At 41.1% G+C, this 12,493-nt stretch overlaps 1 protein-coding gene across 1 annotated transcript; it reads left to right on the forward strand.

Moving 5' to 3' along the window:
- Positions 1-2,677: 2,677 nt before the first annotated feature.
- Positions 2,678-3,208, forward strand: LOC143926552 (large ribosomal subunit protein eL21). Its single transcript, XM_077450391.1, has one exon. It carries the CDS (start codon positions 2,713-2,715, stop codon positions 3,193-3,195), a length of 483 nt encoding a protein of 160 aa, XP_077306517.1. The 5' UTR covers positions 2,678-2,712; the 3' UTR covers positions 3,196-3,208.
- The last annotated feature ends 9,285 nt before the right edge of the window (positions 3,209-12,493 follow it).

The following is a 12,493-nucleotide window of genomic DNA, read 5'->3' on the forward strand; positions in this document are numbered from 1 at the left end:
GGGAAGACCATCAGGGAATTACGCCAGCGCTTGGGTGACCATCTCTACTATTCGACCAATGGAAAAATGACCACGGTAGGTCGCCATGTGGGTATACACCATAAATTTCAATTTGATTTAGTAAAATTCTTTGTCCTTGAAGTGATCCCACAGGACCCCAGAGGGGGTAATTGGGATCAGGCCATTTTGAGACGCGAAGCATTATGGATAGAGCGGCTGAATGCTCTCACCCCCCCGGGCCTAAATGAAGCCCATTCCTACAAATGTTTCCTTTGAAGATGCTATATGTTGTACATGTACATTGTACACTTTCTCTCCCCCCCTTTTTCAAACATGCAGGTAATGCCCTAGAACCTTGCATTTAGTTTGAGGGCATTGGACTGATGAGGGTTTCTGTGAGGGAAGTGACATTAGCCCTCTCCCTACCTCTTTTCTTTTTCTTTTCTTCTTTTTTCCGTTTCATTTTTACTTTTTTCTTACCCTCCTGTCGTTCCTAGTATTAAGAATTCTTTGCCATCAGACGCTAATACTCGCTTGGTTATACTGATTTTGTGATATCATATCACTATCTTGTAACTTTCATATTCATTTAAAGAAAAATCGGTTCCCCCTTAAATGTGGAATCTATATGATTCAGGTGCTATTCTGAGGACGGTCCTTTTAGGACGTTTATATTTATATATACTTTTTTGTATGTTAGCTGGTTTGGTCTGGCGATTGTCACCTGCGGCCGGCCTGAGCCACCAGGTGAGAGTGGCCTTTGTTGCCGCCCCGCTTGGTGACGGGGGTCCGCGGCATTGTGACACTCCCCAGTCCATTCACAGCAATAAACTTTGTACCACAGTCTTGGATCATGACTCTGCTATGCTTTCCCCTATTGGTCCTTCCGTGTCCCGCAGCTGGATAGACCTGAGGAGTTTGTTCTCCCCCCTCGGGCGGACGTGTGGCACCCTGGTGTGATTTTCACACCTCCCATTTCACTGCAGATATTCTCTGCAGCTTTACATGGGAGCGCAATACAATGCGCAGGCTGCCTGACCCGGACTGATCCCTGCTTGGTTGAGGCGATGGTGAACGGGGATTATGTGTCACACAAATCCCCGCCCAGCCACGCCCCTAGACATTCCCCCTGGTCCTCTGTTCATGGGGAATGCTTTGGCCGTGCGCACGAGTACATCCGCGCATGCGCCGTGATGCGGGGACAGGACTAAGGAGCACACCATTGTGCCCTTAACACTTCCGGGTTGGGGGTTTAAATGGCGCGCTCGAGATTTGAATCTTCAGAGCGCTGCCTGTGTTGAGACGAGCAATGCGTAGGATCTCTGAGCTTCAGGTATTGTCCCTTCATTCTGACTCTATATATGTTTCAGCTACATGCATTTCTTTTCCTGGTCCGTTCAGATGTTTGGTCATTGACTAATTATGCTTACCCTTTATTCTGAACCAGGAAAAATCTGTAATTGAATTTCTGGACATCCCTTATAGAAAATTTGGTGACACCTTAGAAGTATTTGATCTAACTATCCAATGTATTTGGGGTATGTCTTCCGCCTAAAATAATAATAACCCTCTGAGGTGCACACTGCTTTTATTGACCATGGCTCACTGGGTGCCTTTTGTCAACATGAGAGATCTTATCTATCCATCTCTTTACTTATTCTCTTATACTGCTCTATCTTACCAGCCCATGGTCTCTGATATATTTATCCCTCTCTATTGAACACCATTCAAATGGACCATTGCATCATTATTTTTTCAGTCCCTGTATGCGCTGTTCAGAGTCTCTCCACCTTGCCCCCCGTGTCCGCCCTTAGGGGGGGCACCCTGTTTTGAGGGTGTCTCGAAGTAGGTCGCTCGTATGCTGTGGGTTGGGAGCTCCAGGGGTGAGTTATGATCCAACACTGTTTTTTCTAATACAATGCTGATGTACTGTCTATTTACTATTGCTGTTATTGTTACTTCCTTTTTTTGTAAAAAACTTTCTGATATTTTGTATGATATTATTGTATACTTATATATATATTTTTCATACTAGATTTTTAAAAGTGACGTTCCCTGAGGAAGCGGTGTTCTTAGTACCGCGAAACCGGTCGGATTTATGCGTCATCCCTGTATCTCCGCAAAACATTTAATTGTTTAGAATGTGAACCAATTGGGTCCTGTGATTGGATTTAATATTGTGGTTCTGCTACAGCAATGTTTTTGTATTATCTGTTATATGGATTAAATTATAATAAAATGTAATTTTGTTTTAACGATTGTTCTACAATATTTTCTGATACCGTAATAGTCCCTGTTCCCACTGAACCAATTGGAAATTCATCTCTTTGAGGTTGTTTCCTCCTGGTTGTTCTGAGCTATATGCCCAGTTTTCTCTTATATACGTACTGGGACGATGGTATCCTATTGATTTTGGAGGCTTTTTGACTAACTGTTTATCAGGTCTATATTTTCATGACGAGCTAACAAACACAACTGAATCTCCATTTTATTGTACAAAATAAATGATGAGGATATGTGGAATAAAATAAATATCAAATGTATCAAAGTGTGTGTTTCTGCAAACCCTCAAAAAATGTTGACACCCCAAAATATCAATAGAGGATGATTAAAAGGCCTTTGATAAATATAAATATAAATATATCTCATAAATATAGAGGCTCTTTCCACCGGACCCGCCATCTTGCAGTAGGGGGCAATTGTTGGTGAAAAATGACGAACACAAGAGGCAAAAGGCGAGGCACCCGTTATATGTTCTCTAGACCCTTCCGCAAGCATGGTCCGGTGCCACTGTCAACCTATATGCGCATCTACAAGAAGGGTGATATTGTGGACATCAAGGGTACAGGCACAATCCAGAAAGGTATGCCACACAAGTGCTACCATGGCAAGACTGGCCGGATCTACAATGTCACACAGCATGCTGTTGGAATAATTGTGAACAAACAAGTCAAAGGTAAGATTCTTGCCAAGAGAATCAATGTCCGTGTAGAGCATATCCGCCACTCAAAGAGCAGAGACAGTTTCTTGCAACGTGTGAAGGAAAACGAGAGGAAGAAAAAGGAAGCAAAAGAGAACGGCACCTGGGTGGAGCTAAAACGTCAGCCAGCCCAACCAAGTGAAGCTCACTTTGTCCGAACATTTGGAAAGGAACCTGAGCTCCTTGAGCCAATTCCATATGAGTTCATGGCATAAACTACTGCTATTAAAAATCATTTTCTCAAAAAAAATAAAAAATAAAAAAATACAAAAAAATAAATAAATATAGAGATATCTATAAATGAGAGGCCTAGAATTATTTATTTTACTCTGCCATGCATAGTGATACCCAGTGCGTGTGTGTGCGTGTGTGTGCAAGGCAATGGGAGTGCTCCTATTTCATTAATATTTTTTAGTTAACTTTCTTAATTTGTATTTATTTATTTTATTATCATTTATTTTATTATAATTTCATGTTTTAAACACTTTTTTTTTATAACTTTTTTTTTATCTCAAAGGGGCTAACAAGTCCCTTAGATGATAACATTGTGCAGATGATAGATGCTCTTAAGAGGGACATTAAGGGTCTATTTGACCCATCATTTCTCTTCTGCCCTCTGCTCCAGCCAACTGAGCACAAGGATGTTGACAGCTCTGAACCTGGAAATGCTCAGAACTGAACACTTCTGGGTTCATATTCTGCAGAGGACATTGGGGAATGTATATTTCTTGCAGTCCTCACCATCCTAATGCTGTTTGTTGTGGTCCTGGGCTTCCATGAAGATGATGTGTGGTGTCACCTTGAGAGTCCTGTAAAAGTGGTCAGGTCGCCCAGATTACTTTTATATCTAATTTCCTTCAAGGTTTGGTACTGTGGTTGTATGAGACATGCCAAAGAACCCAAGGGGATAATCATTTGGGGAGAGTATGTTAACAAGTCTTGATTTCAATTCACGGAACAGTTCAAGCCAAATATAAACACATCCTGTTGTGCTCAGACTTTTAATTTTAGTGACCCTGATCCCAAACAAGCACACACCTGTAAAGAAGAGGCAGAATACTGTATATACTTGAGTATAAGCTAAGTTTTTCAGCCCATTTTTTAGGCTGACCCCCCCCCCCCCAGCTTATACTCGAGTGAGGGTGCCCATCTGCAGCTGTACCTTTGTTTACTAAAACAGTGGGTGTTTCCCGCTGTGTTATTCAGTCTGTGTAGCCATCCATTGTAACAAAGCCCTGTCTCCTCCTCCTCCGTGATAGAGGAACACTGATACAAAGCTGGGAAACTGTATCAGTGTTCCATCCATCACGAATGAGGAGGAGGTGGGGCTTTGTTATAATGGATGGCCGCCGAACAGACTGTATAACACAGCGGGAGACACCCGCTGTTTTGGTAATCAAAGGTATAACTGCAGATGGGCACAATGAGGCTGCAAATGGTCACAGTGAGGCTACAAATGGGCACAACAAGGCTGCAAATGGGCACAATGAGGCTACAGATGGGCACAGTGAGGCTGCAAATGGGCAAATATGCATGACAGCCCCTCTTAGCTTCCACCCACTACATCTAGAACCTTCTCCAAGGTTCCAGAAAGCAGGGGGAGTCACCAGAAGAGCTGTCAGATGAGTCATTCAGCCTCCCTGAGTCACTAAATCTTATCCCAGATTCACAACCAAGACCTGGTTCTCAGGCAAGCTAATTTTGCCAACTGTAACAACTAACCTATTTACATCTAGCACACAGTAGAGGGTGCCACGCAAGAAAGAAATTTGCTTGAACCCCGCATCAACACAGACAGTGTTGATGTAGAAATCCCTCCTGTGGGGCCATTGTTTTCTCCCATACATGGTTCAAATCTCAGCCGATTCCTGCTGATTTTCGATTTGAACCATGTATGGCTGGCCTTACTGGTCTACATCACTTATGTGATTTTATAGTTTGACCATAGGTTTACTTTAATGGTGTATTCAAGAACACAGAGCTGCATCAATTTGTGTCTTTTATATCTGCTGTAAATTTTCGATTTAATCAAATCTGTTGGAAAACAATTGATCTTTTCTGAACAGAAAACACTTGTGTTGTGCCATTGAAATAAACTTTTGTGAAATGGGAACATATCAGCTAATTGTTGTCAAGTTCAGTGCTAACAAACTAAAGTTGGATGTCTTCTGATTTGAGAGTTTTTTACGTTTGGGTACACCATTTCTCTTCAAAATTGCCAAATAAAAGCCTCAACATAGTTATTTGTTTTTTTTTCTTTTTTTTTTATGTGAAATGAAAAGAAGAGAAAAAAAAAAAGAAATAAAATAAATAAATAATAGCAATATGGTAATGTAACATCAAACATGAAAAAAGTCACCTTTTATCTAAGCTATTCAACACTGAAGCTTTCAACCCTTCATCGAAAAAACAAGGTCTATTGTACTCATCTTAAAATCTTTTGCCACCAGTAAAATAAAATTGCATCTTTGTTGTTCTCAAAACAAGGTAGAGACACAGTATGAATAGTATACATTAGCAATCTTGACCGGTTGCATGGATATGTAATTTGTTAGTATTTGTATTCAGACAAAGGTTCACATGTACCTTCTGTCAGCCCACATTACTATTAGTTGAATTCAGAATAGCCAGTGTATTGAACAAATTGAGCTACTGTAAGTGTACAGTAGAACAATAATATATTAAATTTAAAGCCCTTCTCTAAGCAGACAAAATCACGCCCCTCCCCCAATTCCCCCCAAACCAGTTGTAGGCACTTGCAGGTATTCTTCTTTTATTTAGCTGGAGCTGAGTCGATGCTACAGGAGAAAGGGGGTCTGTTAAAGGGGAATTGTCCTCTTAGAGGCCCTGTTAGTTCTCTCTGGGGAAGGAAGGTAACTAACTTGATGCCAAAGTCCTACAGGAGTCCAAGGAAGCCATCTTAATGAATGAGTCTTTAAGTAGGGATCCCACTTCATTTGGGTTCACTTTGAGTGAGTGGAAGGTCAGGCTGAGGCACTCGGTGGTTAATACAGCACATGGAAAGGTTCCAGGTAGGGACAGCATGAGGGACACTTGTGCTGCAAAGCCTTCCGAAGAACCCTTGCAATGTGCTAGTGTAATCCAGTCACCTACCATGTGACACTCCTCCAGTAGAATCCTTCCTCTAGTAACATTATAGGATAAAGGTATCAAAAGCCAGTCTGAATTTCCTGTCCATAGGCATGCTGGTTGCGCACCAAGGTTTAATGAAGGACTAAAAGCAAGAAATGGATGGCACCTGCATGATATAGTCGTCATTTCATGGTACAAGGCAAAAGTAATCCACTTTATTCAGACACATGAATATACATAATGTCCCAATCCGCAACAGCTTAAAAGGCTAAAACATACCAGACTTTGCTGTCGTCAAACCTGGGGAAGCCAAAACCAAGTGGGAAAGCTGTAGGACCATATAAACCACAGAGCTGCTGTAGGGACCAACAAAATGGCTGCATTGAGAGAACATAGGCAAAAGAAGATGAGATTTGAAAAATAAGTAGCCTCTTCGAAGTGCATTATTCTGCTGGGAGATGTTTGGTCCTCCTCTCCTCCTGTAGTAACCACATGACCAAGCACTTGCATCACATCTAGGTGAAGTTATCTCCTGTTCCTGTGTTCCCATAGCTTGACCTGGCAGTTTTTATTGCTGTTTGTGCCCTCATTAGGGAGATACACTCTCTCTATTTGTCCTGTTTACCATTATCGTTGAATGTGAAAGTAAAAGAAAAAGAAAAAGGGGAAATCTTCCAATGGGGACACTAGTTCTAGTGACCTGGGAGTCCCCAGGGGAACCCGTAATTTGCAGAGGATTTCCTATCACCTCTTGTTTTGGCTATGGCACTTTTTCTCCATTATTGGTCTCAATGACAGGAATGATGCCTCAAAGTAAAGCTAAAGACAAGCGAAGGGCTTCATCCGACCCCAGGGCCACAGTTTGGAGACCACTGGTCCAGATCATCTCAATGGTTGCATTTATAAATACATTTGTAATGCATGTTTAATGAATGCATAGTTGCATTATTTGGCATTATCTCAATGTCTTCACAGCAAACTTCTACCCATAGTTTCATTGATTTCACATTTTGTGCATCCATATGATCACATTATCAGGGGAATCAATTGAAACCAGGAGTAGAAATTGGCCATAGACCAGTGATGGCGAACCTTAGCACCCCAGATGTTTTGGAACTACATTTCCTATGATGCTCATGCACTCTGCAGTGTAGTCAAGCATCATGGGAAATGTAGTTCCAAAACATCTGGAGTGCCAAGGTTTGCCATCACTGCCATAGACTATTCAATTTCATTCCTATCATCTCTTTTACACCCCGGTACTCATCTAGAGGGGTGCAAAGGATGCTTTAGGATGGTGTGAAAAAAAAAAATATTACTTTATTAAAATGTATCAAACTTGCAAAGAAGTGGAGGTTTCCTCCAGAGAGTCAGACCTACAATTGTTTAAAATTGTTTGAGGCAAGAGGAACGCATGAAATGTAAGTTGTCTTTCTGTTTTGTTTTTTCGAGGGGGGAGGAATGCAGTTAAAGAAAAATACTTTTGCTATGATCTGCTGTTATAAATGCTTAAAAATGCTTAGTAAAGCTCTCCTGTAAATATAACTAGATTACATAGCATGCTGAGTATTTAATTCAGCAGGGAACTTTAATACAACATATAGGGCGCTATTTCTGTACATTAATAAACTAGGATTCCACTGGGGACCTCCATTTGTAAGTGTTGCTTTATTTTATACACAGCTTTAATAATATATATATTTTGGTAATTATGCAGAACATTTTTGTAGCAACCAGAGGCATGGGTCAGTTATTGGATATCTGCTTTTTAATCAGTTCCAACACAGATTGCATTTCACACCTTATCTCTTCCAGGTATGAGCTCAGCAACTAAGGCTGAAGGATTATTTTCACTTCCTATCTTTAATCATACCTTCACTCCTGCCTTCCCAAAAATAATTTAAAAAGAGCTTTCACAGGTTCCAAATTTAATTTTTTTTTTCAGTCCATTTAATAGAGATGACAAGACACAGACACCGCGCAGAAAACAAATAATGGATAAGTTATGTAATTTTTAATTGCTCCTTCTGTTTGCTTTTTGTCTTTTTGCAACAAATATACAGTAGTTTTTTTTTTCATAAGTTTGAGCCAACACCAGCCCCAAAAAGCCTGCCTCCATTGTATTTAATATATTTAAATTCAATGTATTTAATATTCAATATTAATATTAATATTCAATTTATTTAAATATAATATTGGACCTATCACAGCTCCAAAAGCCTTCCTTTGTGTTAAAACTCAGTTTGTGAAAGCCCCATAATGCTCCATCGTCTATGTAGAAAAATGACGCAGTTAAGAATATTCAACTAGGGATGAGCTAATTTAATGAGTTTTTGTTTCACCAAAATCTTGTCATAAAATTGAGAAATTTCATAGAAATATCCCACTTTTTTTATTTCAATAATTTTTATTGAAGTTTGCAACAGAAAAAACAAGAAAACAACAAACAGTACATACATACAGAGTGAATGAGATGACAATAAAAGAATATGCGGTACCAAGGCCATGTATGGTCTACATATAACAGCTTATTCTCCCCCTGATGAAGGAATCAATCCTGTGCAGTGGCGGCTGGAGCTCAAAACTTTTTTTTTGGGGGGGGGGGGGGGGGGGGCACAATCAAACTGAAAAAATCTGAAAAATACTCAAACAAAAACATCAATTGCAGCCTCACTGTGCCATCATTTGCAGCCACTGTGCCCATCATATGCAGCCAATGTGCCCATCATATGCAGCCACTGTGCCATCAAATGAAGCCTCTGTGCCCACAATATGCAGATACTGTGCCCAGCAAATGCGGCCACCTGTGCCCATCATATGCAGCCAATGTGCCATCATATGCCTCAAACTGTGCCTATAATATGCAGCCAACTGTGCCCATCATATGCAGCCACCTGTGCTCATAATATGCAGCCAACTGTGCCCATAATATGCAGCCACCTGTGCCCATAATATGCAGCCATCTGTGCCCATAATATGCAGCCATCTGTGCCCATCATATGCAGCCAACTGTGCCCATAATATGCAACCAACTGTGCCCATAATATGCAGACTCTTTGCCCATCATATGCAGACTCTGTGCCCATCATATGCAGACTTTGTGCCCCATCAAATGCAGCCAACTGTGCTCCATTAATTGCAGCATTTGTGCCCATGATATGCAAGCACTGTGCCCGCCTGCCCGACCGCCATCTGTCCAGCACTTACCTCATCATGGTGGTGTGTCCAGCAGCTGGACAGGCGGCGAGCTGTGGGACGGTAGCACAGTGATGGATGCTGTGTCCTCCGACTCCTCTGTACGTGTCTTCTTCCTGTTATCCTTGGCGCCAATGGAGTCGCCTTTGCCTTCAGCCAATCAGGTGCCTGGTATTACATCCAGGCCTCCTGATTTGCTGAGAGGCAGTTCTATGTTAGCAAAGGAAATATTAATTTCCTTTGCTAACACACCTGGGTGCACGGCGAACGTAATGGTTTGCGCTCGCAGTGCACCTTTTTTGATGCCTATTAGAGCCTATGGCTCTAATTAGGTGCTTAAAAAGCACCTCCCTGCCGCTGTAATTCAGGCACCCATCACTTACCCCATCATGGTGGTGTGTCAGGCAGGTGGACAGGCGGCGAGCTGTGGGATGGTAGCTCAGCGATGGCTGCTGTGTCCTCCGACTCCTCCGTGCGTGTCTTCTTCTTGTTATCCTTGGTGCCAACGTAATCACCTTTGCCTTCAGCCAATCAGGTGCCTGGTATTACATCCAGGCCTCCTGATTGGCTGAGAGGTGGTTCTGTGTTAGCAAAGCAAATATTAATTTTCTTTGTTAACACACCTGGGTGTACTGCAAACGTAATGGTTTACGATTGCAATGCACCTTTTTTGACGCCTATTAGAGCATATGGCTCTAATCAGGTGCTTCAAAAGCCACAGCCATTGTAATTCAGGCGTCCGGCGCCCAAAAAGGGGCCAGACGCCAGAATAGGGGGTGGCTACAGTGGCCTTAAAGTCCCATAGGGGTTCCTTCTTCTCTTTTGGTAAATGTAGGTGATGCGCCATGTAATCCATGTAATCCACATATTGTATTTTGTACTTGAATTGGACCTTAATGACAAAGCTCTTTCATATTCATAAGTGATCTTAATCACAGGTACAACTTCAGAGATGTTTGGGGCTAAGTCTTTCCTCCAGTGTTTTATTATAACTGATTTGGCTGATAGGAGAATGTGAGCTACAACTGAACGGTAGGCGAGCAGGAAGTTATCTATTCATAAGTTTAGTTGGCTAGGGCAGGAGTGGGCATAGTCAAGACTCAGTAACGGAGGATATGAGTTGAAATGCCTGATTCCAATAACTGGTAAGATTTGTGCATGACCAGAGGATATGATATATGCTACCTATTTGGCCGCAGGTATGAGAAATATCAAACTTAAACTTAATAATATTGGAGCCTATGGAGAAGGATAAAGGAGAACTAAATCCAAACTTTCTTTGTTTCAATTTGCATTGAGTAAGGGAGAGTTATAACCCCCCCCCCCCTTTTTTTTTTTTTTTGCCTTATGTGTCCCATTGGGGAGATCTCCATTCATCTCTTGTCCCAGGCTGTCACCAGAACGAGTGATCCCAATGGATAATTTCCTCTCTATTCCTGCTCTAGGGACAACACAAAATTTGTGATTTTATTTAACTGAATCTCTCCTCTCTATCCAAAAAGAAAAAAGAAAAAGTTTTGCCTTTAGTTGTTCTTTAACCCCTTGCCGACTAGCGCACGACGATGTACGTCAACACAATGGCGTGGCTGGGCAAATGGGCGTACAGGTACATCCCCTTTAAATTGCAGCATTGTGGGTGCATGCAATGCCGGCGGGTTGAGCATGCACCCGCCGTGTACTCGATGTCCACCGCAAACTCGATGTCCACCGGGAACCCGCGATCATGTCAAGGATAGGCAGAACGGGGAGATGCCTATCCGGAGATGTAAACAAGACGTTTTCCTGTTCTGCCTAGCAACATGAAAAAGATCTACTGCTCACTTTCATCTGGATCAGTGATCTCTGTCATGTTATAATGAGACAATCCCCCCCACAGTTAGAATCAATCCATAGGACACACTTAACCCCTTGATAGTCCCCTAGTGTTTAACCCCTTCCCTGTCAGTGTCATTTATTTATTTCAGTTACTTATATAGCGCCATCAATTTACGCAGCGCTTTACATATACATTGTACATTCACATCAGTCCCTACCCTCAAGGAGCTTACAATCTAAGGTCCCTAACTCACATTCATACATACTAGGGACAATTTAGACAGGATCCAATTAACCTACCAGCATGTCTTTGGAGTGTGGGAGGAAACCGGAGTACCCGGAGGAAACCAACGATCAATGCATTTTTATAGCACTGATCGCTGTATAAATGACAATGGTACCAAAATAGTGTCAAAAGTGTCCAATGTGTCCACCATAATGTCACAGTCATGATAAAAAATGCAGATCACCGCCATTACTAATAATAAAAAAATTATGATAAAAATGCCATATATCTATCCCGTATTTTGTATAACTTTTGGGCAAACCAATCAATATACACTTATTGCAATATTTTTTTTTACTAAAAATTTGTAGAAGAATACATATCAGCCTAAACTGAGAAAGAAATTAGCTTTTTAATATATTTTTTGGGAATATTTAATATAGTAAATATAGTATAATAATATAATATAGTAAAAAGTAAAAAATATTGCTTTTTTTTTTTTAAATTGTCGCTTTTTTTTGTTTATAGCACAAAAAATAAAAACCGCAGAGGTGATCAAATACCACCAAAAGAAAGCTCTATTTGTGGGAAAAAAAAGGACATACATTTTGTTTGTGTGCAAAGTCACACAAACTCGCAATTGTCAGTTAAAGTGGCGCAGTGCCATATCACAAAAAGTGCTCTGATCAGGAAGGGGGTAAATCCTTCCGGGGCTGAAGTGATTAAAACCCAACTCAAGACAATTTTTGAAATAGTTTGCTATTTTTTTAAAAGAAGAAACTTAGGCTGCAATATACAAGGTGTGACATTTAAAGTATAACTAAAGGCAAAACCTTTTTTTTTTTTTTTTAATAGAGTGGAGAGGGATTAGAAAATGCTCTCATTAAGGAGATTCACCCTCTCTATTCTTCCTGTTTACCATTGTCATTAAAAGTAAAATAAAATCCCACATTTTGGGTTATCCCCAGAAAAGTTATAGAGGGGAAATCTTCCAATGAGGACACTAGTTCTGGTGACCTGGGGGTCCACACGGAATTCCCTTCTTTTTCAAGGATTTAACATCACTTCCTGTTTGGCTATGGACAGGAAGTAAAAGGAAATCTCTGCAATGGGACACAGAAGGTGAAAAACAATCTGACAGGGGTTATAACCCTCCCTTTCTCTATCCAAAATGAAAAACGAAG

The sequence above is a fragment of the Lithobates pipiens genome, unplaced genomic scaffold (genome assembly GCF_037356315.1).
Source record: "Lithobates pipiens isolate NorthernLeopardFrog02 unplaced genomic scaffold, aLitPip1_a1.2 Scaffold_23, whole genome shotgun sequence".
Lineage (NCBI taxonomy): Eukaryota > Metazoa > Chordata > Amphibia > Anura > Ranidae > Lithobates > Lithobates pipiens.